The sequence below is a fragment of the Maniola jurtina genome, chromosome 15 (genome assembly GCF_905333055.1).
Source record: "Maniola jurtina chromosome 15, ilManJurt1.1, whole genome shotgun sequence".
Lineage (NCBI taxonomy): Eukaryota > Metazoa > Arthropoda > Insecta > Lepidoptera > Nymphalidae > Maniola > Maniola jurtina.
In genome coordinates, this window is record NC_060043.1 from 11423293 (window position 1) to 11450360 (window position 27068).

A 27068-nucleotide genomic window follows, 5' to 3' on the forward strand; every position below is an offset into this window, starting at 1 on the left:
TTGTTTAAAACTCTAAAATAACAACCCTATAAACAACTGATACTGAAAAAGATTCATTCTACTCCTTGTAACTTGAACCTAAGTACGTAGTTCAAAGAATAAGTAGACCGTACGAGTATTCGCGATAACTCCGTTATTGCTCTGTATTATCCTTGAAAGCAATTCATAAGGAACCTAAATAATTATAAACAAAGACTGTGGTACAAAGTTCTATATTAAGTGATGTTGTCGTAGTCTTCATTTATTTTCAATCGATAAATTATTGAGTAGGTAGCACTATTTTGCGATCATAGAATCACTAAAAAAATTGAAAATATAAGTATGATTTCTAAAGTAATATTGGTAAGAGATACGTGTTTTTGACCAATATGACTCTATAAAAAATACTCAAAAAATAGCCCATAGATTATGTAAAAAATATCGCGGAACACTTAAATTAATTATTTAATTCAAAATACATTAAATTGCGCTATAAATGATAAGGTGTTTCCATTCTTACATGACAATTATTCAATTTGTTATGCACCTAAATTCCTAATTTCTAAATTCTGCTTGATTATTCACCAAATATTTAGCGAGCCGAGTCCCTATGAAAAAGATCCCAGATGGGTTCGTAATAATAATAATAAAGCTTTATTTGATTCCATACAAAAAATAAAAAAATTAATACAAGTAGTAGTAATTGTAGTCGGGCTTACATCGACAAAATACCTATGTGTGTAAAGCTGGTACTTCTATACTTAAAATATTTTAAGTACTAAAATTAAGTTAACAAAGTGGTTTTTTATAAAGTAACCATTTATTTATTTTCTATTCAGTGCTATCCCTACTTAAAATGCTAACGATGCCTAATCTGCGGTTTACCACTAAACCGCAGATAACAAGAACAATTCTCAGCAAAGTCACTCCCACTGCAACAAGCCGGGCTATAAATAAATAAACTCGTATCAAACGATATCCCCTGACCCCTACCCATTCATCGACAAGTTAAAGTTGTTTATAACTTGCCAACACTACTTTTGTACACACGCTATTGAGTGCACGCATTGAGTACCCGCGCGGGAAAACGCTAACACCGGCCATCGTAAATAAATAAATAAATCGAAGTTAAAAAACTTTATTTTCTTAATAAATAAATAAAACTAAGCAAAATGCTTAGGCCTTAGTTAAGTGTGAACTTTGTGACTGTGTATTGTGGATTGAACTTTGGTGAAAATGTCCAAAACGGTGTTGGCCCGTCATTGTCTGTGAGTATTTTAATAATTTTTTTTTAAATTACAACTAAATAGTTTTAAAAAACTAAAAAATATATCGTATAAAATAGAACAAGCTTTGTTCAAAGTTTTTTTTATTTTATTTTTGTATAAAGCGAGCAAACGAGCAGGTAGGTGGTTTTAAATTATTATCTCGAGAATAAATTTACTTAACAATTTAAAAAAAAAAAAACTGTAGTTAATAGAATATTTGTGGTTATTACTTACTTACTTGTAATATTTTTTATTCCGATGGTTCTCATAAATTGTAATAAATTCGAGCAGTTTTGTTTACGCAGCTGAATTTAATTCGCACTATTTTGATCAATAGATACCTACACTATTATCGATAAAAATAATTAATTAAAATAATATTCTACTTTGAATTCAATCTTTTTCATATAACATAGTTTAAGAGCCGTCCAAAATGTACCTAAACAATGACGCATGCGCAACTTTTTAGTTTTTTTGTGACCTTAAAATTAAAATTCGCACCGTTCGTTCCTACTCACGTATATAACACACAGGCGGTCGTAACTCTCAATAAAAAAACCTCTATGTGAATAAATTTGCATTATTATGTTATGAGTTTTTTTGTAAGTAGGTCGGTAGTCAGTACCAATACAGGAATTCCTTTCGAATCGAGTTAATAATATTAAAACATTAAAAATCAAGTTACATTAAACGATAAACCAGTGGATATAAAAAAAAAACCTACCAAGATATGGAACGGAACTCGGAAGTAAGTCTGACTCGTTTTGTTTATTTTTAACATAAATTAATTATTTATCGTTTATAAAAATCGATATTGGAAAAAAAATTATATCTTGTTACCTGCATTATAAGAAACATCAATAAATAAACAGATTTATTTCAAATTAATTTTAAAACTTTATTGATGTAGAAATTCATGTGTGTTACATTAAATAGTAAATTGTATCGCTACCTACCTAAATAATTAAAAAAAAATACCAATAGTTTAATAAAAAAATGAGCATAAAAATAATTAAGCAACGCGCAACGGTTACGTAAGCGTGGCCACAACAAATTTTTCGGTCAATGAACTGAGGTTGCAGGCGTCATGTTCGCAAAATGATCCAAAACCTTTCAAATGCTTCTTATAGGTAATTAAATTGTATTCTACTTAGTGCAATAATTATACAAAAAGATAAAACAGGTTAGAATAAAATTGTAGATAATAAATCTACAAAAATTGTTCTAATACTTATTTCTCTAAGAATCACCATTCCTGAGATATCGCGATTCTAAAATTTGAGGGAAAACTTTTAGAATCACGATATCACGGGAATGGTGATTCTCACAAAAAAAAAAGTATAAACAATTTTAGTAGATAATTTTATATCCTACGATTTTCGTCTGATCTGTTATATTGATAAAACTTACCATTTAGCTGGAAAATGCAAAACACCCATTCTTATAAACTTTGGCCTTTTGTAAATGTGAGATCGACGGGGACTTTTCCAAATATTCCTTTCATGTTTTTGTTTGAAATATGACAACATAAGTAAAAGTGACAGAAAGGCTGGCTCATGATTTACGGAAAGGATCAGCCTGGCATTCTAGCACGGAAATGTAAGTAATCAATTATAGCAATTAAATTGTAAATCATCATCATCATCATCATCATCGTCGTCAGCCTGTGGACGTCCACAGTTGGACATAGGCCTTCCCTAAATTGTAAATGTTATAATAAAAAAGTGATTACATAGTAAGCAGTTATATAATTATTGTAACATTTAAAAACAAGGTAAAAGCGATACATAGTACATACATAGTAGGTATGTAGGTATACTACCTACACACAAAACTAGCTAACATTAGGATTCGTTATCTAAAAGCGCCAACGAGATGGACAAAAAATTGTTACAAAACAAAACAATTTTTATCAAAAAAATATTTGCATAAAGCGTAACATTTAAAACTGTATTTTAATCGTATCGGAATAAAATACCAAATCGATTAACCTTTACTTTTATGGACTTGCAAAAACTTATAAATTCACAAATAGAACTTTAATAGTGTGAGAGCAAGTCACATAATTGACTGCACTAATAGTTTTAAAGAAAAAAACGTTTAGTTGTTATTATTTTATCCTTGAACTTGGCTGCATCAAGCCTCAGTGTCGAGTTGGCATTCGTTATGGACCACATTCTACGCAGTATTCATTTTACAAAAACAGCTCATAGGAAATGAAGCTTTATTGCGTTGCGTTTAAGTGCAAATCCCAGGTTGCCAATGCAAATTATCGCGACTCCAAGACTGGCGGATCGGCTTCTGAAATAAAAACAACTGTATACACTTATATACTTACTATTATATGGTACAGTCTTATTTACTTTAACGGTATCCTTTGTTATGGTTCATTAGTACCTATGGAATGTCCTAAAGAAAGGTTATGATTGAAACTGGGGTGGGTGAGCTAGTTTAATTATCTACAAACAATTAAATGTCAACCTTCTTTGTACTTGGGCTGAACTTCAGAAACCAACCCAAAATATTCATAAGGTGATCTCCAGTTAGACACCTTAGCAATGGCATGGAAACCTTAAAACAGTTATTTTTTTGGCTACTTTGTGGTATACATACAAATCCAAAAAAGCGCTAGCTAAAGGTTGTGTAAGTGTAGACCTGAGAGCTAATCACGAGCTAATTGATTTAAAAAAAATTGCTATAAGTACCTGGCAAAGCGAACGAAAAATGCCTGTCTAGGTGAAAATAGGTTGCTCAAGGTCAAGTCCTGGCAACTTGGACGAAAAAATACAGGGAAACGGGTCCCACCGAGGTAGGATTATACTGAGTTGAGGAAGAAAAAGACTGTGTTATAGTGTACAAACTTTATGCCTAGGCTAAATTTCAATGTTTATTAAGATACGCAAATTCCCGCCAACTCCAAGAAAAGTTATGATGATTGTACAGTTGATACAAAAAAGTTGTAAAACATTAACAAAATATACTAATACATATATAATATAGGTGAACTTCGTCGATATTGGTGTTAGCTGGCGGGCGTGCTCTGCCTTTTTGGAGCGCTTTTTTTTTGTTAAAACTGACTGGAAAGCGCTCTAAGGGGGTGCCGGTGTGTCGGCGAGCGCCGGCACAGACGGGGTCCATACTTGTATAGTTTCCCTAACTTGTTACAAATAACTACAAACTTGACATTGGCTAATCTTTGTAAAGCCAGACGAGAGAGAAAAAATAATATAGGTAAGTACCTATATTTGGTGTCTGTGTGAAGCCTGATTAAAATGCCACATGCGTCAGCTACAGTTGTTTTGATTGTGTAAACCTGTTTAATACGGTGTTTGTTTTTGTTTACCACGCTACAACAATTTGTGTAAGTTTAATTATTAAGATAACATAACTCATAAGTAATTTATACCGACATGTACCTATACTTAATCGTATATCAACATAGCTTCTGTTCGTAGCTCCTTAAAATATTTGTAATAGGCATTTGTAAATTGTGATTTCGTCTTCATATATTTAGGTTAGGTTATCTTGTAGAAACCTTTTATTTTCCCATGGTAAAAACTAAAAAGCCTAGGTATGTAAATTGTTCAAAGTCCTCTGCCTGCATGTGAAAGCTCTGTCAAAATTAGTTCAGCCTTTTCAAAGAATAACACTGACAAGTAGTCAGATCAGAAAACAAAATTTAAAAAACTAAGCTTTTGGTCTTGTTTGTAATTTATGTTACACGCGCGGGAGCTATTCCGAAATCGTAGATAACAATCGTTGACACTTCGATTTTTGTCTTACAATAGAAAGCATTTTTAGATGGATCGTGCTTCAAAATTCATAAAGTATCTCGGCATTTCGTCTTGAAAGAGATGGACAGATCTTCATTGCCGTACTGGAGTTTTTTTATAACCTACTTTATTTCTTCGGTTTCTTTCTTTGGCTTTATCATTACACACCCCAACTTTTTCCACGAGCTCTCAGACTACAATTCCATAAGTATAATAATACTAGAGGATGCCCGCGGCTGTCCGCCTGGATTTCGGTTTTTTAAATTCCGCAGGAACTCTTTGATTTTCCGGGATAAAAAGTAGCCTATGTCCTTCCCCGGGATGTAGTCCATGTCTGTACCCATCAAATAGACACACTTTCGCATTTATAATATTAGTATGGATACTATTTTCTATTCCCAAATTCATAATTCTATTCCCAAGGCCCAAACAAAATAGTCAAGTATTTCTTATTGGTATTACAAATTAGATGACCCACTCAACTTGTGCAATGATAATGATTTTTTGAAAATTCTTAGTGGGAGAGTGATTGCATGTAGTTAGGTAGGTAGGTATTCTCTATACCACGTGAATCTATCAAGATTCTAGACCTAGGGGTTTGAATTGAGGCCTGAGGATATGTCAATGACTTAGTATGTCCTATTAATTATTATTATAAAGATACCTCTGTTGTATTTATTGTAAAAGGTCATCTTGGCCGATAGTGACGTTAACTACAGATTTTTAAATGTCAGAATGTTGTCGCTATTTAAGTTGCACCTGCTTTAAAGAATAGTGACCCGTTCTTCAGACGCGATACTTCTTATGTAATTTTATGATAACGCCAGATAACGCCCAAAATCGTAATCACTTAGTAGCTATGTGCCATCTGTCACGACTGCCAAGTAAACCATATGCCTAATTGAATCATCGTAGACTGACTAATTAGATAAAGCATAAAGAAAGCGTTTATCTGCATAAAATACAATAGATAAGTAGCTATGAAAAGTAGATAAAAAGAAAGAACTTAGGTATCTTCATTAAAAAAGATATTAGAATCAGCAAAGTAGGGTAAGTAGGTACATAAAAATTCAGATATTTTAGCAAAAATCTGCTTAATTTTACCGTTTTGGTCTAACTGTATTTTTTACAACTTTCCAAATAAATGTAGAATGTAGAACGACATACTTACTGTAAAAAAAGTTGTTTTCATTAAACTTTTGCAATATTAATGTTACCCACCAAAAACATTTCATGTAAAAAGGTAGCCAAGACTCACAAGTTCATAATGTTTTCACTGTTAAAAAGTTATGAGATCTCTAGTAGAGCCAAGCCCCTAGCTGAGCTTAGATTTGTGCTGGCCATGGGACCTATCCCAAGTCATAAGTAATATAGCTCTTAAATGTTCTTGACTGTATCAAATTTATAACAATAAATAACAAATCACTCTACTTACAAGCTCTGATTCTACAAACCCTACATCTTGGTAAAAAAAGGACGGCTGATTCAGGACACATGAGAACCGTAGATGTTTAAAATGTGACAAAGTTACATGGAAAAAATCTAATCTAAATTCCAGTTGCGCCTTGCGAGACCTCAAGGCATCCCGTGCGCGCGTGTTGTAAATATACTGAATAACGGGCTATAAATAGACTGATATTATACATCAGAGGCAGGCAGACAGTCGTAGCGTAGGTATTTAGCTCGTTTATTACTCTAGGTCTAGAGTAAGGATGGCTAAACGACAGAAAAAAAATAGATGGATAGATGAAATCTTTATTGCACACAATAACATGAAAAGGAACACAATACAAAAGGAAGATAACAGAAAAAACAACTGTGTGCAAAGGCGGCCTTATTGCTTGGAGCAATCTCTACCAGGCAAAGCTCTCTCTGTAAGGAGAAGCTAGTGTTGAATAGTACTAAGTCGCAAAGAATTAGATTATGAATCTACACAAATATGTAATACTAGCGACCCACCCCGTCTTCGCAAGGGTAGCTTATTAAAATTTTCGTAGGCATCCTCTTTTTAATCCCTGACCCAAAAAGAGGGATGTTATAAATTTGACGTGTGTATCTGTCTGTGGCATCGTAGCGCCTAAACGAATGAACCGATTTTAATTTAGTTCTTTTTGTTTGAAAGGTGGCTTGATCGAAAGTGTTCTTAGCTATCATCCAAGAAAATCGGTTCAGCCGTTTGGAAGTTATCAGCTTTTTTCTAGTTACTGTAACCTTCACTTGTCGGGGGTGTTATAAATTTTTAATTTACACTTGTTTTTAAATTACCTATGATACTTATTTAAACAATTTAAATTTCGATATTAATTTCTATCTTTGTATCACACCTGCCACATCAATTTGTGGATCAACTAGCTAAATCCCTAAGTAAATCATGAAGGGATGATTGCTTGCTAGCATTAAAATTGTATATCCTTCTCTTTCAGAATCTCCCGTCCATCTCGACGGCAGCTGTCAACCTCAACAGTCCGGCAAACATCTACCTCGCCTCAGAGACGCAATGTGGCAGCACCAGCTCTCAACACCAGCTACAAAAAGTTCACCGACATACCTGGCCCCATCGCCTTGCCGATGATGAGGCACCATGCACATGTCTTGCCGAGGATAGGTAAGGCTAACCTACAGACTATACAGCATGAAGACAGGAGCATTATCTCGCCTCAGAGACGCAATGTGGCAGCACGAGCTGTCAACACCAGCTACAAGAAGTTCACCGACATACCTGGCCCCATCGCCTTGCCGATGATGAGGCACCATGCACATGTCTTGCCGAGGATAGGTAAGGCTAACCTACAGACTATACAGCATGAAGACAGGAGCATTATCTCGCCTCAGAGACGCAATGTGGCAGCACGAGCTGTCAACGCGGGTTACAAGAAGTTCACCGACATACCTGGCCCCATCGCCTTGCCGATGATGAGGCACCATGCACATGTCTTGCCGAGGATAGGTAAGACTAACCTACAGTCTATACAGGATGAAGACAGGAATCTCCACCTCTCCTCAGAGATGCAATGTCGCAGCACCAGCTCTCAACGCGAGCTACAGTTCTCCAACGTACCTGGCTCCATCGCCCTACCGATTATTATTTATTTCCGATAATCTTATACAGAAATAATTTATATACCGTCTGGCTCTTATAGCAACAAAGAGAAAGTTGCAGCAGTATCCCGAGTTTTATTTATAGCCAACTGGTTAGATCTATAAATAATTCAGGTCTTTCTGCTTTCCTGGACTTAGATTTGAATTTTGAACTCAAAATCATGAGAATGAGAGATCAGAAAGTTCAAAATGAATACTAATGCGATTCTATTCTTGTTTGGGACAATTGAATAAAGTAAGTAGGTAGGTATTTCCTGAGACTTCGCCTATCATTGCTGAGCTAAATCGCTTTCTGCAGATAGTACATAGCGGCTGTGCGCGCAATAAACGCGCAATGTATGGCGCGGCACAGAACATCGCGTACTCGTAAGTATGGATTCCTACTTGCCTGTAAAATTATGGAGTTTACACTCCCATACATGAAACCTCGAAAGCCGCAATTTGACTCAGTAAGGGAAAAAATAGATTAAGTATAAGCATATAGGTATAGCGCAAAGGATTTACATGATAATATTTCATACTAGCTAGGTCTTTTAAAAAAGTCATATTTTGCCATGATGCATCGGTCAGTTTGTACCAATTAATAGACTAGCTGTAGAGTTAACTGGTGTGCAATGGTTGCAATTTCTAAGCAAAAACTTGTCTACTTAGTCTGAAATAAAGAATTCATGTTACTAGTTTCTCGCTTGTGTCTACCTAGGTACCTACCAACTCAGTGCATACCTAGGTATGTCTGAGAATGTAGCAAACTGTTGTAATATCCTGTTTTACTTGACTGTCGTTGAAGATTTACATATTTAAGACAAGCAGGTAAAAATATCGAGTAGTGACTATAGAAATTCAACATTTTGGGCCTTAAAGGAATTTAAGAATATTAATTATTTTAATTAGATACGTCTACCTATTTATTATTATTAAAAAACCGACCAAGTGCGAGTCAGACTCGCGCACTGAGGGTTCCGTACACGGGTATTTTTTCTAATATTTTGCACGATAAATCAAAAACTATTTTATACATAAAAATAAATAAAAGTCTGTTTTAGGATGTACTAGTAAAGCCCTTTCATATGATATCCCACTTGGTATAGTTATCTTATTTTGAAAATTGAAAGACATTTTATTTTTTTTAAATGATTTAACCACAAATTTGCGGTTTTCAGATTTATTCCTGTATTTGTGCTATAAGACCTACCTACCTACCAAATTTCATGATTCTAAGTCAACGGGAAGTGCCCCATAGGTTTCTTGACAGACAGACAACAAAGTGATCCTATAAGGGGTCTGTTTTTCCTTTTGAGGTACGGAACCCAAAAAAAATTGAACATTTTAAAAATAGAATGGGACCTATTATAAAAGGAAGTAATTCCACACTACGAGTACCTACTCCTGTTCAATGTTACGTAACGGCTCCCGGCGAGCGGATGGGAGCGTTTACTGCCGATAAAGACGATTTGTTGCCTATCACAAATGCAATTCAACCATACCTATACCTTCATACTGATTCGCAATAATATAGCATCGGTGTTCTTTGGATTCCTAGTATCAAGGAGCTAAGTAAATGACACCCAAATTGTTTATTCTATAGTGCATCCGAAGTCCGAACTAAGAATAGCAATTTCGCCTAGATAGGTGGATAGAAAGTCTTTATTGCACACAAAACAAGAAAAAACACACAAAAACTAACACAATTGTATGCAAAGTTGGCCTTAATGCTTTAAGCAATAAATCTCCCTACACACGTTTTTGGATTTCCCAATTTTTTTGGAAAAATATCAAATATTTTCGCACTTACCTCGCTCGCGTACTAAAACAAAAAAACGCTCGTACTCCCTGTTTGCTTTTCAATTCTGTCTATCCATTCTTTTAAATTTTTTTCGCATGAGAATATTCGATGCTAGCCGCCACATACCCGTTTTGTTACATACTTTTTTTATATTCAAGACGATGCCCCTAGATAAAATTCATTCCAACGATTCAGGCGGCGTATTTTCTTGAAAAACCGTCGCTTAAATATAAATAGATCAAGCGCTTATACCGTCTGAATGCTATCAGGAAAGGTGATAAATTATCTCGTATTTTTATCGTTCATCCATTTCACGAATGCACCCTTATCTGTAGACATTCGGAAATAAGAATTTGATACCCTTAATACCCTGTTATCTCTATTGCACCTACTGTCACAGTTTCCTATCAACTAAATATAGGGTTGTCAGTTGTCACCTCGTCATTACCTACGTACTAGTTAAAACTGTTAATATTTGTATAGTGAAAAGTGAATTATAATAATATTTAGTGAAGTTATTTATGATAGTTATTTCTAAAAGATTTAGGGTAAAAACTATTCCTTTTATTTAATCACTAGAGGTTGCCCGCGACTTCGTCCGTGTGGATTTAGGTTTTTAAAGATCCCGTGGGAACTGTTTGATTTTCCGGGATAAAATGCCTATGTCAATCACAGGGACGCAAGCTACATCGGTACCAAACTTCATACAAATCGGTTAGGCGGATGTGTTATTAAGAATCCCGTGGGAAATCTTTGATTTTCCGGGATAAAAAGTAGCCTATGTCCGTCCCCGGGATATAAGCTAACCCTGTACCAAATTTCGTCAGAATCGGTTTAACTGTTGGGCCGTGAAATGGTAGCAGACAGAGACACTTTCGCATTTATAATATTAAGTATGGATATGTATAATAAAAACTAACAATTCTACAAAGTAAACTTAATTAGTATATTAAAAGGCTACTTTTTAGTTTTTATCCCGGAAAATACTCCCGCGCGATCAAAAAACTTATAATATCCACACGGATGAAGTCGCAGGTTAGATATAATATTCAATTTGCAGTAGATACCTAAAGTTAATTTTTTTTAAAGAATATTAGTCATTTTAATCATGACTAACGTTCCCCTTTCCCCTCCAACTAAGCGTTAAGCTAGTGATAGGAGTGGGTAAGACAATTTGCAACGGGTGAGGTTTGAACCGCCGACCTTTCGGATTTCAGTCCGCTCCTATAACCGTTGAGCTATTGAGGCTTAATATTGTAGAAGAACATCAAATCGTAACTATTCAAAAGCTGCAATAACAATGTTTACAAAGCTTATCTTGAACAGTTTCAATTGTACAAAGTCACCACGTTAATCACCAATTATGCAATGCCGACGCGTCACCACTGTATTCATTTATCACCCATTCGGAATATTAATGTTTTGCGATAAAGGCTGCTCGGACACGGGGCAAAAAAGCTCTTGCCATCTCAGTTACTTTAGTTCTTCTACGGCAGATCTAACGTACAAGTGTTTGACAATTAAAATTTAGTATCACACTATCACACTTCAAACTAATATTAAAAAGGCGAAATTTGTGTGTATGTGTGTGTGTGTATGTTTGTTACTCCTTCACGCAAAAACTACTGGACGGGTTTGGCTGAAATTTGGAATGGAGATAGATAATATCCTGGATTAGCACATAGGCTACTTTTCCCAAAGAGTTCCCACGGGATTTCAAAAAACCTAAATCCACGCGGGCGAAGTCACGGGCATCGGCTAGTAATATATAAAATTAGTAAGGGTCAGTCGCATTAGACGGTAGGATGTCAATCACTTGACAAAACTGACAGAAAGATCTTTTATCTAATGCTGCTTGCAAGAAGCCTAAACAACAAATAGATTAGCTGATGCTCTAAAAACGGTAGCCACCAGTCGCATTTACAGATAAGATAATCGAAATTTGAATAGATATACTGTTGCGAAACGATCCGCGTGTAAACCACCTATCATCACGTGTAAAGCGCGTGCGAAACGCCTGAGACCTCATCTGTATGCACGTGATTACTGAGTGCCAGTTTTGCTTATCGAAAAATCACTTTAGGGTTCCGTTTATTATATATTCTGTGGGTCCGTATCCGGTGTGCCAACAGGACTCTATTGCTAAGGATGTCCATCTGTCCGTCTGTCCATCTGTCCGTCAGCGGGCTGTATCTCTTCAGTAATAGGTAAAGAATTGAAATTTTCACAGATTGTGTATTTTTATTGCCGCTATAATTTACAAATAAAACATTTCAAAATGCGCCGTACAAAATTAAAAAGTATGATGTATCTTGTACTGTTGATGGATCGGGATGGTTCAGAACCCTTGGTGTGCGAGTCCGACTCGCACTTGACCGGTTTTTTGATATTACGATCAGTCCAGTAGTTTGAGCTGTGCGTTGATAAATCAGTCAATCAGTCAGCTTTTCCTTTTTTACTAGCCCTCGACCCAAAAAGAGGGGTGTTAAAAGTTTGACGTGTGTATCTGTGTATCTGTCTGTGGCATCGTAGCTCCTAAACTAATGAACCGACTTTAATTTAGTTTTTATTTGAAAGGTGGCTTGATCGAGAGTGTTCTTAGCTGTAATCCAAAAAATTGGTTCAGCCGTTTGAAAGTTATCAGCTCTTTTCTAGTTACTGTAACCTTCACTTATCGGGGGTGTTATAAATTTTTAATTTACACTTGTTATACAAATTTATAATGCTAAGGTTTGTTTATTTCTTTGTAGCGCTCTAAATATTAATTCAGTTACTATTAGAACTATTTTACATACTTTTTATTACATATTTTAATCACACGTCCGCGTCGCGTCGGTGTAAATACAAATATGAAACCTTTGGCAATGTTGTTTCCGAGTGCTATAAGCACTTGAATTGAAAGTGTAATTATTTATCCTGCGAGATGTTTTCGTCCATGTTTCATGCTCGGAGACCGCTGCGTTTGCTCTGGGTCACCACTCCTCGCCATATTGGTATAGCTACTTAATGTAGGTATCATGCTAATAAAAGTTATATGTTTGAGCATGTAATTTGCAGAGGCCGGCAGGTTTTGAGTCTAATTAATCTGGCTGTTATATTAAGAGGTGTCTCTCCGTCACTCGCTCCATACAAACGTAGTTCCAATTTCATTTGAATATTAAGTAACTAAAACCCATGAAATTTTGCAGATATATTCTAGAAACTAATATCTTGTAACTATGCGTGTGGTTTTTCAGATTTCCGTTAAAATGTTCGGTTTCAAAGTTACGCGATCTTAAAAATTCACATACAAATCGATGAGCCCCTGCAATTTTAAAACTATATATTTTTAGAAAAATCTAAAACACCACAGGCATAGATATTAGTTTCTAGAATATGTCTGCAAAATTTCATGGACTTTGGTTGCTTAATATTCAAATGAAATTGGGACTATGATTGTATGGAGTAAGTGACGGAGAGAGCCCTGTTAATGTAGATATCATGCTAATAAAAGTTATCTGTTTGAGCATGTAATTTGCAGAGGCCGGCAGGTTTTGAGTCTTAATCCGGCTGTTATATTAAGTACATAAGAGCATTTTATGATAATGTTCATACCTAACTGCCTTTATTGTGATTAAGATTATAAGTACAAAACGATTATAATACCTAATGCTGGTAAAAAACTGCAATGACTAAACACAGGTCAATACCCAGACGTTTTTATCCTAATACATTGGTATCTATTAGGTATGGGTACGTAGGTATTGTGAGCATTTCCATAAGACTATTTTTTACTTTTAATTTTTTTAACTTTAGAAAAATCTGTTTCAAGTCTTTGCTTACTTGTTAATATTTAAGTTTTTTTTTATGAATTACGTACTAATTTATTGGAATTATTTAAAATTTAATATCTATACGCTGAAAGCAATAAACGCGGACGAAAAGTTTCGAAAATGACAAATTGTATTTTTTTTTATTTTACTTTACAATAATTTAAGGTATATTTTTTGAAAATACTATTCTGTAAAACTAAAAATAATTAAGTAGATAGGTAGGTATAAATTATACAAAATTATCACTCTTCTTTTATGTAGTATCATAGTCTCTGTAATAATTAATTTAAATATTTTTATTAATACTATGAAATCTATAAACCTTCGCAACCATTCCGATCAATTATACCTTTACCTTACCTTTAAGCTTATCCTTACCGACATATTTTTAAACTCTTCTTTCTTTCCCAGGATCATTTCACCACACAGTAGGCCTGGGTCTGCTGGAAGGGCTACGTGACCGATACGGAGACCTGGTGCGCCTCGCTAAGGCTTCCAGGTCACGCCCAGCGCTGTATGTCTTCGATCCTGAACTTATGAAAGAGGTGCGTATTGATAGAAATATCACCAATTCACCACTTAAGTACCACAGATTAGGTATTAGCTGCGCCAAAGTAGAAACATTACCCCACGTATAATGTCGTCTGTTGGTTGATTCTGATTATACTAATTAGTATACGAACTATCTGATTATACTAAGTAGTATAGTAGTACGAACTTAATTATTTGTATCTATTACTTATTTCTTTATCTAAACACGTAGGTTTTGGGTTTGGATAGAGAATACACAAATCGTCCGAAAGACTAGCTTCCTATAGCACAGAGAATCCTAGTTTGGGGGCCAAGGACTTAGCTAGGCACTGTTTCTTATTTCTATAGGTACCTATACCTATATTTATATAGGTAGTTTACGAAATAAATAATAAAAATACGGTATAAATCACTTCATTGTTTGTTTACCTATTCTTAAAATTTAATCTGTAAGTTTTTTCATGAATAAATTACTTTGCTTTACTATTTGAAGATGAACAGGTTATCCCGGTCCATTCTAGATCCTTTAGCGCTAAAACCTCTGACCTCTACTTTCCACTGACCTCTGCATAATAGAGGTCAATGGTGATTTAGCAATTGGCCTCTTTACAATAGAGTAAATAGAGGTTAGTGGCTAAATCACTTGGTCTATCACTACATCTTTGGTAGTATCCGATCAAACTTCTCCTAGGTTGATTTTATACTAATTTCTAACTAGGGAACGTAAAAACTTATTTTTAAAAATAAAACTGCAAATGTATAGAGCAAATTTTGTATTTGTCTATTTTTAAGACTATTTGTCTTAAAAATAGTGATGATAAAATAAGTCAAATAAAAAACATAATGCACAAATATTTTTAAGATTGTAGGTACTTACATTACGATGACAAATCTATGAATAAACAATAAGATTTATACAAATAATTAAAAAAAAAATCGTACACAATTATTTTTAAAAGTAAATTTTTCATTGTATCTGTATAAATATGGTATAAATACAAAATATCATTGACAAGTCTCATAGCTAACTTTCACCGGGAAATCATAAGTCTAGATTACCTATTTCGTTATATAAAAATAAATAATGGTTTACAATAGTATAGTATTTTGTGGTTTCACGATGTTTGTATGAAATGGAAGTTATATTGTGTGTCGATAACCTTTGCGGTAAGTACCTACAACATTCTTTATCATACGTTATTGTTATTATCGTAGAGACTCTTATTATTCATATTGTTTTCACTTTACACACAATATGACTACTAACTCAATACTATAGGTAAAAAATAATTTTGCGTGTCAAAGTATTTTTCAAATTCTCTTGAGATCCCATCTTTGAAAATTCTGTTTCATATTTATCCCCTTACAAGTAGGCACTTTCTTATACTCTACTGTCTACTTGATGGAATTATGCAAGACTGCTAAACCTCGAAAAAGCAAGTGTACATTCTTACATTTAAAAAAATAGTCACTGAATCGAGAACCTTCTCCAATTTGTGAAAATGGAAAGCGCACACCGACCTATCTTCTAAAAATTCGCTAACTGAGGCTAATTAAATAAACGCGCATGTACTAAAATTCAAAAGGTTAAGAGGCAGTTGAGGCCTTCAGGTACCATCCATATCTTAAATCTTAAATCTTAAATGCGAAAGTGTGCCTGTCTGTCTGTCTACTAGCTATTCACGACTTATTTGTTAAACCAATTTTGACGTTTGGTACATAGATGGCTTGCATCCCAATGAAACACAAATTGACTATTTTTTTTATTTTTATTCGGGAAAATTGTAAAAATAGTTCCTGCGAGATTTTTAAAAACCTATATCCACGTAGACGAAGTCATGGGTATCATTTAGTCCATTAGTCCCCAAAGTGGTCAAGGTAGACCCCAAGGAGAATAAAATGTGAAGATCTAATCTTCACATTTTTTGTCGAGGTTTGGGAATTGGTTTTTTTTAAAGTGGTGGTGGTGGTGGTTTTTTGGTAAAATGAGAAAAAAAAAGTCTGGGAACCTCTGATCTAGTCTCATAAAAAAAACAGCTTGTAAAGTAATCCGTGTGCATAAACCTAACTTATCTGCACTGACATTATTTGCTATCTCTCACGCATTGACGTAACTGGAGGGCATGTTTACTTTATTCTGTGATTAAAAGTAGTAAAACTTATCGTACAATATTCTACTTGTCGCTTTTGTTTGACAACACTTCAACAGTGATATAAATATTCACGAATGCAAATCGGATGTGATATGATACAGTTGATAATAGCATCTTTAAAAAGGAACCCTTATAGGACTACTATGTTGTCTATCTGTGGGCCTAGTGGGAGATTTTTAATCTATTCGATCGCGTAAAAGTTAACTGCGTTTTGTATGGAATTGAAACAGCGCCATCTTCTTGTCACTAGATGGCGCTGTTTCAATTCCATACAAAACGCAGTTAACTTTTACGCGATCGAATAGGTTAAAAATCTCCCACTAGGCACACTGAAAGACAAGGGAATCGAAACCTATAGCCTCATAGGGTTCTTATGGTTCTTCCCTACCTTGAAATACCTACTAGAACCACATGCAGCTACGAATACTAATTGTTTTGTTAGGTAGTACCTATTTCGGCGGTAAAGTTTGTTGTCTGTATAATATTATACCATCCTTCACTCACACTGTTAGGGCTTATTCAGAACAGAAAACTTGCGAGCATGAGCAGAATATTGCGGCTTTTTTGTGTAAAATAAAAACGTGTGCTATTCCTTGACTGCCTAGAACTTCTGCAGTATAGCTAAAGTCAACTTACACAACAATCTTTTAAGTCGCTAGATGTTATTTGTAGAAAACCAAATTCTAACGAGTTTGAAATCAGCTAAAAAAGGTTTAAATAAGTAACTTGGAGAATACTGTGGAGTTCATAAAATATGAAATAGCTACCTTTAACAAAAAGTATGTTCATCTTTTAAATACCTACGCATTTTAGGATACATATTAGAAGTCTTGGGGGGCTTAGGAATGTTGAAGATAAAATAGCGTGAGTATACATCGATGGAGTATATTCACATGTTAAAAAAATCTAGTGCATTACTACTAGGTACTATTGTTTTTTAAATTTTGAGCGTCTGTAAAACCTCTTGCTTGTTTGAACGATCGCCCCTTATACGGTAAGCTTTTGAGGGGTTTTGCAATGTATGTTACGAAACGGTGTGACCGGCGGCCGAGGGTAATCTCTCGTATCGTAATTGTGGAGTTATCTCTGTGATTCATGCTCCATTGTTCTCGCCCAAAACTGTATATTGTAGCTTTTGACACCGCGATAACTTGAACAACATTATTTTTCTACAAAAAACCTTGTATGATATTTTGTGCATCCAGTTCTTTATCTAAATCTACTACTGCTACTACTACTACTACTATTACTATGTTTAAGAAAAAAGTACTTACAGCAATCAATAAAACAAAAATGATAAGTACACTAAGGTTTAGTAGAAACGCAGGGTGCGCCAGCACTGCGGAAAATCGCCGCCCGAACTTGTTTCGTTCAATTTATGTTTATCTGCTAATATCTATTGAACGTTGACAACACAATATAACGTTAGGTTACTTGAAAAAACTTGTATTTATTATAATCAGACAATAAGTGCTAACCGGTAGTGCAATATATTTCAATTTTATTCCCATTACGTTTCTTAGTTTACAAAATCCCAAATGCTACATAAATAATAAATAAAGACAATAAAACCTTTTTTTTATTTTTTTTTTTATTAAAAGAATTATTGCAATAGCAATTTGATAGCCACAATTCTCGTGCTAACGCTCCGGCGTATTGTTTTGCTAAACAAACGTTATTTTTTTAGTGGCACATTGTATTCTGATTAGCCGTTGGTATTGTGTAGGTGGATATCAATGGCATATATGTATATTAATATTTACACACAAGAGTAATATGCTGTACCAACTACCGAACAAACAGTCTGATTAGTTATAGTATGCGACAGGTCGATATGACAGTCGGAGTATGAAGCGGAGGGACACCCCGCACCTCCGCACGGTACCCGCGCTATTTCGCTTCGCACCGAGTTAGCAGGAGCACCCGAGGAGCTGTGCGGGTGTGCGGGGCGTCCCCACCCCGATTGCCATGTCGGCGTGTCGCGAACTATAAGTATATACTTGAAAAATTTTACTGAAGGTACCGATTTAAAATTTTACCCGTCTCGATTTAACACTTAAACGTGCAACAGCGTTTACCTGTGTAAATTTGGTTTTTCTTGTAGGTCAATTAAAAACTATGCTGATGATTATTGTTCTCAGGTGTATGACAGCAACGTCACCGAGTCTCCGCAGTGGGTGCGATCACCCTTAGCTGAGCAAAGGCAGAACACAGGCTCGCAATGTCCTATGCATAAGTGAGTAAATCATATAGGTACCTACTTATTATGTACTTACTTATAGATGATACCCGCGACTTCATCCGCGTCGTTACAGGTAGTTTTTATTAACGAACTTTTGGAAACTTCCAAAAAATCCAGCTTTATTCCTTGCTTATCTTACAAAAAAAAAAAAAATTTCAAAAGAAAAATAAAACCGACTTCAAAAACCACAAACACTAAAAAGTAAAAAATAACTTTTATTTAGCTACACATGTAATGTACCTAGGTATGAAGTCGAGCGAGCATATTAAAACAAAATTAGAAATCCAAGAGTGAAGCTCGCCCGACTTCATACCTAGGTACATTACATGTGTAGCTAAATAAAAGTTATTTTTTACTTTTTAGTGTTTGTGGTTTTTGAAGTCGGTTTTATTTTTCTTTTGAAAATTTTTTTTTACAATTTTTAGTGGCCCCACTGTACTATAATATGCTATGCCCAGTTAAAACCCTACTGTTTACTAAGCTATTGCACTGATCGCGAGCAATTTGCTCCTATCTATTGAGGAGTTCTGTTCTCCATCTCCGAAGATATTCATCAGATCTTCACCAAATTTATATGGGACCACCTGCATAGTATACCCTTTCAAACAAAAAAAAAATTTTCCAAATCGGTCTAGGGGTCTTTGAGTAATCGGGGAACATACATAAAAAATAAAAATAAAAAAAGATTCCGACGAATTGAGAACCTCCTCCTTTTTTGGAAGTCGGTTAAAAAGGACGTCTAAGGGTTTGGGCTGGTTGATAAGTCAGTCAGTGAGTTAATCAGGGTTTTCCTTCATATATATCAGTTTTTGTATTATATACTTATTTCATACATATTTGGTTTGCAACAAAATATGCTTTGAACATATTGGCGCATAGCTAAACCAAGTTATGCTTTTACTCCATACATAATTCATAATATATGCAGCATATTACGAGTATGTGTATAGATGTCCAATTAATAACAATTACATTGTTCCAGCGATGAGATCAAGGCCATTTGGCCAGCGATGAGGGCTCTGCTGCAAGATGGCGCACTACTCAGCAATTATGGTCAAGTCTTTGATGATATTGCGTCTGACGTTACGCGGAGGTACGTGCCCAGTTTAATTACGTACCTTTATCGTACGTACGTGCGCGTTCATTAAGTGATAATTATTATGCCATGATCAAAGCTAGTTATTCCCCTAGTTCTCATTTATCTAGCACTATTGAACTCTGACATAATAATTTTCTTAGTAAGTAAGGTAGCTACGTAATTATTGTAATAACAATGAGTAAATATAAAATGAAATTAACAGACATACGTAGATGATTATTGTAGCTAGTTTCTGTAAAATTGTTTAGTAGAAAAAAAGAAGGGCATTCTCAATCCTTCTGCAATTTTAGTCATAACAGCTAGTTTCTGTCAAATAACATGATTCTAGGCAAATCAATACTGGACGTGCATCTATCTCAAAACTACTAATATATAGATGAATAAATTTTTAAGACAGACTTTTTATTTCGAAAACTGTACACTAATTGATATCTTTGTAACGTCAACTGATAGACATCCACTGATGAGGATCTCTTGTAAGGAATTCCACACGCCATAGTTTTGCATCGCCTGAATCCAGCGGTTCCCTGTAATTTCACTTTGGTTCCCTGCGACTTCGACACTTCGAGTATATTGTTGTAATCATTCTATAAAATCCTCTATCAAGTCGTCAAGACTTAAGGGTATTAAGATCTTATGTAAATATCTATAAAACTTATATTGATAAAAATTTTTTTTTTTTATCTAATGTGATATATTTTTTTTTTTTTTATTGAAAATATTACAATAAAACTTAAAGCTAGCTTGATAAAATAAAATAAATAAATAAAACGGAATACTGAAGTAAGTACATATAACTTTTTACTCCAGGCTTGCCGATCTCCGTCATGCAGAAAATGCTCTGAACGAAGAAGTGGAGACAGAGGTATACAGGTGGGCGATAGAAACGATCGGTGTCATGATGTTCGGCATTCGACTGGGCTGTCTGGATGGGGCCGTGCATGTTCCCACTGAAGATAATAGGTACCTAAGGCCTTATATGTATTTACCAACCTACACTAATCTTCTCCACAAATCCACAAATTAGAAATCTTTCATACGGTATGCACTCAGCGTCTGCTCTATTGCGCCAAACGTAAAAATGGCTTTCAGCTTTCACTACACAACTGTAAAATTTGAAAGAGTGTCTTGGCTCGTTGCACAATTTATTGAAAACCGTTAGAGCATGAACTAAACACTCATATTATCTACATCAAAATACCTAATAATATTTCGTTTTTGGCCCAAATATTTCCTCGCAACTTATAATTGGGCTAGTGATTTCATTTGGCTTTTGAAATCAAAAGATATTTGCTGACATGGAGGAATAATAATTTCATTTTTATTTTGCGTTATTCACGCGTCAAACTTTAGAGGATGTAACTTACATCAGAGAATTCCTCAGGGCGTGCTTTACAACCGATTAAACAGTGTAAATATTATGTTACATGAAAGACGACATCTTGTTGTTAATAGCACTAACTTTAATAAGTAACGTGCCCTTGAGACACATTAACATTTTGTATGATTAAAGTTCCCTGTGGAGGAAATTACAATTTTGACAATAGGTAGGTATTTTGAAAGTTGGAAACACAAGTTCTTACGAAGTACCCTCATAATTGTTGCCGCAAATAGTTTTGAGTGGCTAAACAAATATAAAACTAATAAATGGGGGTTTTCACATTCCTTTCCTTTAATTGTTTTTTTTTTTAATTTTAATACCTAACTAACTAAATAAACATGTTTTAACTTTTAACATATACAATAATTTCTTAAAGGAAACCAGAAAAAACCTCAATGGACGACGACATCCAAGACCGGTGCTCTCTCTCAAAACGACCTCTGGATGGTATGACTCCAGCCGAAAAATTCGTTCGATGCTCATTAGAAATATCCAACGAATCCTATCTAGTCCGAAGTGAGAACACCCTGAAACCCGAATCACAATCATTCAATGATGCTTTGAAAGCTTTTGATAAGCATTTTAGGTAAGTTTTGATACATTCTTAAAAGGTATTAGCTTCATTTTCTCACTCTTGCTCCTCCAGGTCTTTGCAGTAGGTAATTTAATCTAAGGAACCGAGTTGATGTTTCAAAGAAGAAACTTCCGATCATATTTTTTAAATCTTTCAATCCGGCTTTCCTTTTCTCTTATATACTTGGTTCTTTTATTATTCTTACCGTGTATTCAGTTTTGCCCGTACTGCATGACTATTTCAAAGATCAGCGTATCGCAAACCTTATCACATATTTTATAAACAACATTATAATCTAAACGTAAGCATAAATATTGCTTTGTTGATGTTCTCTGATGTTATCATTTTTATATTATCATTGATAATGTTAATGGGGTCAATTGACTGAGTTGAACAAATAGTAAGCATAGATAGATTAGGTATTGTTTTCATACAAGCTGTATATGCGCCAGTGGTTCAATAAAACCTATTATTCAGCGCTGCTCAGTAAAAAGTTCTTGTTCTATCATTGACCTTGGATCTCCTAGGGCCTGAATTCCTCCTAGGTATATTGATCTCGGTCGCGCAATCAGTTACTCATATATATACCTACTATGTATTGTTACCGCTGTCAGTGGAATTAGGTGTCGCATTATCACACTAATATTATAAAGGCGAAAGTTTGTATGTGTGTGTGTGTGTGTATGTTTGTTACTCCTTCACGCTAAAACTACTGGACGGATTGGGCTGAAATTTAGAATGGAGATAGATTATACTCTGGATTAGCACATAGGCTACTTTTTATCACGGAAAATCAAAGAGTTCCCACGGGATTTTTAAAAAACTACATCCACGCGAACGAAGTCGCGGGCATCAGCTAGTGGTTCAATACGAGCATACAATGAGTATTGGTTATACATCGATGGTATTAGTATAATGATGTCGGTCGCGCAAATAACGGGCATATTAGAAGAATTTTTGACTTAGTTCATATAATATAAGCTGTTATATAACTAATGTCTGAATATCCCGGCAAGCTGAGGTGAGGCCCGATGTGCAGATGTACCAAAACAATAATGAGCCTCGTAACGTCATACCCATGGGAGATATGAAGACTTAAAGAATTTGTTTAAACTCCAATTCAACAACCCTGCAAACAGCTGATCGCAAAATGAACTCGTAAAAAATTTTGGTGAAGTCGAAGGGCCGTTTGAAGTTTATCAAGTAGCAGAGACAACAAAACAATCTTTTACACTAAATCTTTAATACCACATACCTCATTTTATCGTGTTATGTGATTTATCAAACACGCTGTAATTTTATTTCTTTCCCAGCTTAACCGATCAATTCCTTATGAAAGCTCTAAACGAGCTAAACAACGATCAGTTGCGGCCAGAACAAATCTTGTTGGACAAACTCAGGCCCTTGGAGAGGCGGATACTACCTTTGGCTGCTGACGTTTTTCTGGCTGGAGTTGACCCTGTAAGTATTAGAGTAAAACTAAAGAATAAGAATCGAACATTGATCAATACTCCACATTATTCCAAAATTGAGGTCATCAAAATACAAGCGTTCAGAACGCAGTTGCGGCAAGTTATAACGAGCTCCATAACTTTTAGCAACACCTAACCTCGGAATACTTTATACTGAAGTATCTAAAAAGTTAAGAAGTTCTAGCTTTACTTAACACTTTGGTTCATCCATCTAAAGTTAAAAAGGAAATTGGAAACCGTTTTGAACTTATTCAACTACGACCTGATTTTTGAGAGTCTCACATTTTCCCTTTAAATCACAATTTCATAATGTATTTACTATCTACCTACCTCTAAGTATCATAATTACAATAAGTTTGGGACTTACACCTTGATTTATTCTTAAAATAATCTTGCAAGGTATGCAATTCGTAGGTAACTATCACACAAGTTTGATTTCTATAATTTTCTCGTATTCAATTTGTGGAATATTCGAATTATCATTTTAAAATCACATTTACAGCTTGCACAGACAGCCATCAGCATGTTCTACCAACTATCACTAAACGCGGCGAGGCAGCAGAAAGCTCACGATGAAGTGATCTGGGCAAAGGCGTCCAGAGAAGAAGGGATAGATGTTCAGGAACTGCCCTATATCTCAGCATGCGCTAGAGAGACGCTGCGACTCGTTCCAGCCACTGGAGGAGTTGTGAGGAGGAGTAAGAAGGACTTAGTGGTTGGTGGATATGAAGTTCCAGCTGGGGTACGTTGGATCCTGCACATTTTTCATTATTTGTATCTAAACTTCTACACGGATCTTTTAGTATTTTGAGAAAATTGAAAGACCTAACCGTGTAATGTGTTATTCTTGATTTTTCAAAAATATCATGAAATATCCATAAGAACCTTAATCTTAAAACATGGTTTAGGTATTCGAATAGGCTGATCCCAGTGCATTGGAGATATATCTCTAATCTGATCTGACACTCATTTACAAACATCTGCTGAAAATTGAAAAAAACAGTTATTCATCAAATATTTAGAAATTAAAAACTAATTTAACCCTTTTTCACCAGGTCGACATAATCCTAGCGCATGGCGTCTCAAGCAAAGTGGAAAAAGAATGGGGACGCGCTAAATCCTTCATACCAGATCGTTGGTGCAACGAGAGTTGGGGACCCTTAAATGCTGCAAGAGCTCATCCTACTTCATCCATGCCCTTCGGGCAAAATTGCCCGGCAACTGGCGTTGTTGGCAAAATGCTCTCAAGTCTGGCAACTAGGGTTTTAGATAAGTATAGGTTAGAGTGGCATGGGCCTGCGCCTAATATGGTCACGAATGGGGTTAATAAAATTCAATCGCCTTACTATTTCGTGCTGCAGAATGCCGGGTAATATTATTATGGTTGGTTTATGTTACAGTGTTTGTCGTATTATGTTATCATATTTTCAACTCTAGGCCCTGACTCTCAGTGGCGTTGAAATCGTAAAGCGCAAACACGTTTTGTGATGTCAAAGACCACATGATTCAAGAACTGTGAAGTTTAACGTTATAAATTGTAGTAATATCTACAATAGGCACCTGAGTCCTACATTATTTAGGTTCAGCTTCAAAAAATTTCAGTATGCAGGTTTTTTCAAGAGCTTCTTTTTATTCTGCTAGGATTCAAGATGACGTTCAATTTAAATTAGTTGTTTGATATCATTAAAAAAAAATAGTAATAAAAGAATACTGAAAAACAGGTTTTGAAGGAAATTAATCTAAAGTAACGAGACGACACTGCAACATGAATTCGCCATCAGTGAGATTAGTGATAAGTTTAGACTGTAGACACTAGAAAATGACAATAATTACATAATTATTATATTACATTGTAGTTAATGAATCCTGCATAACCGCAAACGCAATCATAATATGATATTATTATGATCTCTGAAGGTTACAATCATATTATTATAAATTGGAAATGTATACCTACCCACACGGCAAAATATTTGTACACGATAAATAAATAATATGAAAATTAAATCAATGTATTCGTACTCATATAAATTAATCCACGCGATTAAAAATTCTGAAGTTGGATATACTTAATGCATAAATATTTTATTTGGGTGTTCGAGTAAAATTGTATGTTATACGGTGTTATATTTTTAGGTACACGCTGCGGTAGAAAAATATCGCGCGAAAATTCTGAATGACGGTTGTAATCTGCAGTGCGAGTTAAGCCTCTAGATTATAAAGTCAGCAGTGTCTTTAGAGAAATCAGAGATTTCGAAATATATTTTTTCTTCCTTTACTTGTGCTTATTCATTTCATATTTTTTTCTTGACAATTTGATAACTAAAAGACAACCCTACAACTTCAATAAGCACTTGGGTATTAAACATCTAAAGCATGTTTTTATTTCTAACTTTTTCTTGAAACGCCTTTTATTTGAATATTAAAAATAGTTACAAAATATACTTATGTCGGTATAAGAATATAAATAATCCTAGGTAAGTGCTTATTATAATTAGTTTTTAATATCCTAGCGATGCATCCAATGCAGTATATTAGGAATGAAAACGTGACTTTCATGTTTTGTTATTATATAACAGTAAGATAAAATATTAGCTTTTATATTAATTAGCATTCCATTGTATAAAAATAAAAATGTTATAAATTAATGATTTCTCGTCATTTCTCCCTTTCCCACATTATATTATACCTACCTCTTTTTAAGTAAGTACCTATTAAGTATACAACAACTTTATTTAGGCTCAGAATACGTAAGTACATAACAGTATTTAGGTAAGATTTCTTTTGAGGGTTGCGTACCAAAATGTATAAAAATCTGCCTAGTTCCGTCTCCGGGATTCTGGCTGATTCTATTTCAACAACTTAGTGTTTCATGGTCATAACTCATAACAAAAGGAAACTTAGGAAATATAATATTTAGCAATAAAAAGGGAGGCCGTTGGGAACCCGATAGCCAACAGCTGAGATCCATCATCTGTGACGTAAAACATTACACAAACTTTACCTACTTAGCCGGCTACTTGCCAGACTCGTGGCTTTGACCTAGATATAATGTTTCTAAGCACTTCTTTGGCTAACCGGAAGCTGTGATTATCATAATATAATTCATTCATACTCGGGAATAATTATGCAATAAAGAGTTAATTGCGAATTAAAATCGCGCGATTATTTTTTTCGTAATTCTGTAACACTTGCAATCACTTGGAGATGCCCGCATTGCGATTTAAAATTTGTGCAGGAAAAATCTGTGACTTTATACAAACGCGCGGAATTAAATTCGCGCGAATATTTTGTGCAATAGAGTTGTATATCGCTCGCCGTATTCACAGCGCGGGTAGGTGAAAATCTTTACGAGAAAACAAGGCCTAAAACAAACGAAAAGTCTGCCAATCTGCACTTGGCCTGCGTGGTGGACTAAGACCCGTGCTCAGTAATGAGCCGGCTATGGGTTGATGATGAATAGGTATCATGCTATATATGTATCTACCTACCTACCTACGCATATATCTAGCAACATAGTTCCAGAAAAATCGTAAAAAAGCTCACGACTCTTAAAAGCAAGTGCCTCTACAGTGAAAGTTAGCTTTCAGGTTTAAAAAGTAAACTGAAGTGCTCTACAAATTCTAGAAGTTTCCACTTTTGACTTTTGACTTAGGTAAAAAGTTTAATTAAATATTTTATACCTACTTGAAGAAAATTTTTCACAACTATGCGAACTGAAAAGGCAGGCAGTTATCTACCTACCTAAAACGCTTTATATGTATTTCACAAAATAAATACATTTTAACATTTTACCTACTCGGAATGTATCCGTGTTTTTTAGGGTTCCGTCCCTCAAAAGGAAAAACGGAACCCTTATAGTATCACTTTTTGTCTGCCTGTCTGTCGGTTTGTCCGACTGT

The 27068-nt window shown here is 34.9% G+C and overlaps 1 protein-coding gene across 2 annotated transcripts; it reads left to right on the forward strand.

The window, feature by feature from the left end:
* The first annotated feature begins 963 nt into the window (after positions 1–963).
* Positions 964–25802, forward strand: LOC123872252 (probable cytochrome P450 49a1). Of its 2 annotated transcripts, XM_045916417.1 has the most exons (10): positions 964–1247; positions 7444–7625; positions 14126–14259; positions 18540–18634; positions 19623–19733; positions 20550–20702; positions 21497–21706; positions 23008–23155; positions 23669–23908; positions 24222–25802. In XM_045916417.1, the coding sequence occupies exons 1-10, from the start codon at positions 1216–1218 to the stop codon at positions 24537–24539; spliced, it is 1623 nt and encodes a 540-aa protein (XP_045772373.1). In that variant the 5' UTR covers positions 964–1215; the 3' UTR covers positions 24540–25802. The 2 variants fall into 2 exon arrangements, with proteins under 2 accessions (XP_045772373.1, XP_045772374.1); XM_045916418.1 differs by lacking the exons at positions 964–1247; positions 7444–7625 and adding an exon at positions 7675–7796.
* The last annotated feature ends 1266 nt before the right edge of the window (positions 25803–27068 follow it).